We start from the raw sequence: 5,271 nt of genomic DNA on the forward strand, positions 1-5,271 counted from the left end.
CCAAATTTTCCAGTTGTCTGTCCGGTATGGTGTCGAACTCTTTCCTTTTGCAGGCTTGCTCTAGACTGAAAATGTCTATTTCACCGAGATCAAAGCTTTCTGGTTCTTCTTCCATTAAACTTTGCTGACTGCCTCCCTCCGGATGGGTTGGTGGCTGAGAAGGTTCTGCTGGTGTATCATCGATGTCCATAATTTTTTCAGACCATAGGGCTTTGTTATGAACAGGGTTGGTGTTGAGTTGCGAGTCTGAGGCAAGCTTTTCAGAGGTATTTGCATTCAATGGATGACTGGTTTTAGAGTGGATAAGTGTGGGGGACAGATAGGTGGATGGAGCAGAGCTTGGCTTTGCTGTCACAGGTGTATCTGATTCAGGCTATTCTAGATTTGTCAGAATATCAAAGCTGTTGCTGGAGGATGGAAAATCAGAAGATGGAGCAGTGTTTTTTGGTGCTAAGGGAGGTTTTTTGGTATGCCTTTTCCTGCTGGCTACCTTGGTGAATCCTTCTGGATCAGACTTGTTTCCATTTTCTGTGGTTTTAGGAGGCATGTTTAAGGGACAGTCACGAAAGAGGTGACCGTGGGCATGGAATCTCCTGCATCGGAAGGGTACATGTTCATAGTCAAGGGGTTGAATCCATTCAAAGTTGTCATGCAGAAGACTTACCGAGTCCGGGAGCACATGGCCTAGCTTCATGTAAACGTAGATCCGTGCGTAGGATGTGTATCTTCAAAGCTTAGTTTCCTCCACTGCCTTTATGAACTCACCTAATCCATTGCCAATGGCTGTTAGTGAGTCCTCGTCCCAGTATTCCAGTGGAAGCGAGTACATGCGGATCCAAACTGGCACCCAGCTGAAATCTTCCTTATCTGGGTTGAATCTTTCAACCCAGTCTCGTAGATAAAGACCTGCTGCATTGAAGAAATAGGGTCCTCCATCTAGAACTCGATTCTGGTCTTCAAGGCAGTTGAAGATGGCTGTGAAGAAGCCCTTAGGGCCCAACTGTAGAGTTACATGACCTTTGGGCTTCCATTTTGAGGTGATCCATCCTTGCAGGGCTTTTTCAGTTGGCCAGTAACCTATGAATTTGCCAATCAGGGCATGGTCTTTCATAAATTGTATTTGTGCATTGATCCTGTGACTAGGCAGCTCGATCTTGGGCCTTTCTGTGGCAATGGGCTTGCATGTGGACGATGAAGCTTTCTTTGGTTTTCCAGATGTTGCTTGTTTATCCTCCTTCTCATATTCCAGATCTTCTACATCAAAACTTATTTCGCTGCGATGTTGATCTGCCTGTTGTTTCATTCTATTTTGTGCCAACACGAGGTTATCCTTTAACAGTTGGAGAACTTGTTGTTGATGCTCGATGTGATGTTCCACTGCTTTAACCTTAGAATTTTCTCTTAAATATGATGTGATGGATGGTGGTTGATATCCATAAAGTGCCATAAATGGGGTCATTTTTGTTGTAGTATGGAAGGAAGTGTTATACCACCAGTCAGCCAAAGGCAACCATTTGACCCATTGTGTCTGTTTATCAGATACAAAGCAATGAAGATATCCTTCCAAACATTTGTTTACTATCTCAATTTGCCCATCAGATTGAGGATGATAAGATGATCTATGAGCTAACTGAGTACCAAGACAAGAAAATAATTCTGTCCAAAAATTTCCAGTAAAAATGGGATCTTTGTCACTTACAATAATCTTTGGGTTTCCATGTAGCTTTTGAATTGTTTCCATAAATGCAGTAGAAACTGTACTGGATCTAAATGGATGTGATAATGCACAAAAGTGTGCATACTTGGTAAGTCTGTCAACTACCACCAGGACGACACTCTTTCCCTCAAACTTGGGTAAACCTATGATAAAATCCATTGAAACCTCCTCCCAACATTGGCTTGGAATGGATAAAGGTTGTAATAGACTTGGTGTCTTAATTGTTTCAACTTTATTTTGTTGGAAAACCAAACATTCCCCCACAAACTTTTGAATATCTGATTTAAGGCCATACCAAAAAAATTCCTTCTTAACCTTGTGTTAAGTTTTTAAAAATCTTGAGTGCCCTCCTAATGGTTAAGTGTGCAATTCCAGAAGAATCTTTTGTTTGAGTTGGGAATTCTTACAGAGGTATAAGCGATCTTTGTACCATAACAAATCATTTTTCCAGCTAAATGTATCAGATGCACTGGAATCTTGTTGTAACTTTCGAATACATGCCCACACTTCTTCGTCATTCTTCCATTCCTCCCTTGCTTCATTTATCCAATCTGGTTGGATAATAGAAATGGCGCACAACAATGCTTCCACATCCTCGTTTCTTGAGAGTGCATCTGCCACAACATTTTGCTTCCCTTTTTTGTAGATGATTTCAAATTCATAACCCAACATCTTTGTGACCAATTTTTGTTTCTCTTCAGAGGATAATCTTTGTTCTAAAAAGTATTTAAGGCTATCATGATCCGTTTTTACTTTGAAGTCTCTTCCCATTAGGTAGGGTTGCCATTTCTTAAGTGCATGTAGTATTGCCAACATTTCCTTCTCATAAATAGCTTTGTGTAAATAATTTCCCTTGATTGGATGACTTTCAAAAGCAATGGGTCTTTCATCTTGCATTAAAACAACACCAATTCCATTTCCTAAAGCATCACATTCCACAATAAAGGTTTTTGTGAAGTCCAGTGTAGTTAAGACCGGTGCTTGGCACATTGCCTCTTTAAGATGTTCGAAGGTCTTGGTTGCTTCTGGAGTCCATGAAAATTCATCTTTCTTCAATAATGTTGTTAGAGGTGCTACTATTTTCCCATAGTTCTTAACAAAATTGCGATAATACCCTGTCAGCCCGAGAAATCCTCATAGATACTTTATGGATGTGGGGATTTTCCATTCTTTAATGGCTTTAATTTTGCTAGGTTCTACCTTAACTCCTTCATGAGATACAATATGACCAGGATATTCCACCTCTTGTACTCCAAAGAAACATTTGAATCTTTTTGCATATAATTGTTTCTCCTCCAATAGTTGTAGCACCCTATCAACATGTTCAACATGATCCTTCCAAGACTTGTTGTAGATTAGTATATCATCAAAAAATACTAACACAAATTTTCTAAGGAAGGGTTTGAAAATGGAATTCATCAAACCTTGAAATGTAGAAGGTGCATTGGTAAGGCCAAAAGGCATGACCAAAAATTCATAGTGACCCTCATGAGTTCTAAATGTTGTTTTTGGAATGTCTTCAGTCTCCATTCTGATTTGATGATATCCTGAACAAAGATCCAAGTTGGTGAGGTAAATTGATCCATGCAATTCATCCAATAATTCATTAATGATAGGAATGGGAAACTTATCTTTAATAGTGAGCTTGTTGAGCTCCCTATAATCCAGACACATGCGCCATGATCCATCCTTCTTGTGCACCAATACTACTGGAGCAGAGAAAGAACTTTGACTAGGTTGAATTATACCCGCCTCTAGCATTTCTGCAACCATACGTTCAATTTCACTCTTTTGGGCATAGGGATATCTGTACGGCCTAATGTTTGGAGGAACACTTCCTAGAGTCAAATGAATAGCATGATCATGATCACGAATAGGTGGGAGACCTTTGGGAGTCTCAAATACCTTGGAATGATTGTCCAAGACTTTTTGGAGATCTGGAGAAATAGATGATTTTGATGTGGAAACATCTAGTGAACATAATTGTGCAATTACACCTCGTTGTTCCTTTTTTAGAAGCTTTGTCATACCATTAGAGCTGATTATCTTTCTTGGTTTCCCTGCAATACCTCTTAATTCAACTTCCTTTCCTTCCGCAAAAAAATTCATGAAAAGTTCTTGAAAGTTAAAAGCTATTGTACATAAGGATTGTAGCCATTGGACTCCTAGTACAACATCAACACCTCCCATTGGAATGGAAAGCATTGGGCTATTCAATACATATTCTCCCATGGATAGCTTGATATTATGGCACTTTCCAGAGCAATTTATGGTTCCTCCACTTGCAACCATCACTTGACACTCTGGTGCTGGATATAGGAAGCAATTCAATTCTTTAGCTATCTTACAATGAATAAAATTGGGGGTACTTCCTAAATCAATCAACACTATTACCTTTTTCTTCTTGATATGTCCTTCTATCTTGATGGTTTGAGGAGTGGTAATTCCAGCCAATGCATTAGAAGATATGGTCGGATTCATTTCTTATTTATCTAGGGTTTGTTCCTGGAGTATATCCTCTTCTTTTGACCTTTCTTGTTCCTTTTCTTCCCTCTTCACAATCTATGTAGAATAATTTCTTCTCAGCACACTTATGACCTTTAGTGTATTTGCTATCACAACTATAACACAACCCTTTTGCTCTTTTTTCTTCCAATTGTTGTGGTGTCAACTTATAGGTTTTGGAAGGCTAGAGCCAACAACACTTCCATCTTTATAGTTGTGAGTGGTAGGCTTCCTAATTGTCATAATTTTGCTTTCCATTTTTCTTGCTAATCTGAATGCCTTCTCCAATGAATTAGGTTCCCCAAGGCAAACCTCATGTTGGATATTATCCTTTAAAGTTCCTATGAACACATCAATCTTATGCTCCTTTGGAATATCTTTTACCCTTATGTTCAATTTTTGGAAATCCTCAATGTGCTCCATCATTGAACCCTTTTGTTTGAGACTTATCAATTGGCTAAAAAAAGTGTGGCTTTTTCTATCCTCATAATGTGTTGTCATTTCTTCCGTAAAAATTGCCTAAGTGACAATTTTTTTATGAGAGCAAAGCCATCGATACCATACAAACTGATTTGGTTCCAAATATAAAGTTGCAATTCGTACCTTTTGTGTGTTTTGCACATTATGGAGATCGAAAAATTGCTCCATCTGTAGTATCCATGTTGCGAGATCCTTGCCATCAAACTTCCTCATATCAATTTTTGGAATATTGTGGGTCTTCAATCCAACATCAGAGTCTATGAGATCATGATTAACATTTCTTTTGTTCTCATCATGAGTTTCCTTTACTACCATTTCACCATTAGTGACCATTTCTTGTAGCAACTTATTCAAATTTATCTTCAATTCTTCCATCTTATCACCCATGCCATCCATCTTAGCGTCCATGCCATTCATCTTAGCTTCCATGCCATCCATCTTAGCTTCGACGTCATTCATCTTAGCTTCTACGCCTTTCCTTAAACCATCCATCTTAGCTTCCACGCCATACATCTTAGCTTCTACATCTTTCTTTGAACCATCCATCTTAGATTCTGTTACTTTTTGTG

At 38.9% G+C, this 5,271-nt stretch overlaps 1 protein-coding gene across 1 annotated transcript; it reads right to left on the reverse strand.

The window, feature by feature from the left end:
- Positions 1-727: 727 nt before the first annotated feature.
- LOC149203835 (uncharacterized) lies at positions 728-1,111 on the reverse strand. The gene has a single exon (XM_089401999.1). The coding sequence runs from the start codon at positions 1,109-1,111 to the stop codon at positions 728-730; it is 384 nt and encodes a 127-aa protein (XP_089258125.1).
- Between the last annotated feature and the right edge of the window lie 4,160 nt (positions 1,112-5,271).

This window comes from Pinus tabuliformis, chromosome 2_1 (genome assembly GCF_031772625.1).
Source record: "Pinus tabuliformis cultivar Carrire ecotype Pingquan chromosome 2_1, CPIR1, whole genome shotgun sequence".
Classification (NCBI taxonomy): Eukaryota; Viridiplantae; Streptophyta; class Pinopsida; order Pinales; family Pinaceae; genus Pinus; species Pinus tabuliformis.

Bases quoted from the DNA above. Each gene is read 5' to 3' on its own strand.
- LOC149203835 (XM_089401999.1), bottom strand. From the start codon at position 1,111: ATGAAAGACCATGCCCTGATTGGCAAATTCATAGGTTACTGGCCAACT.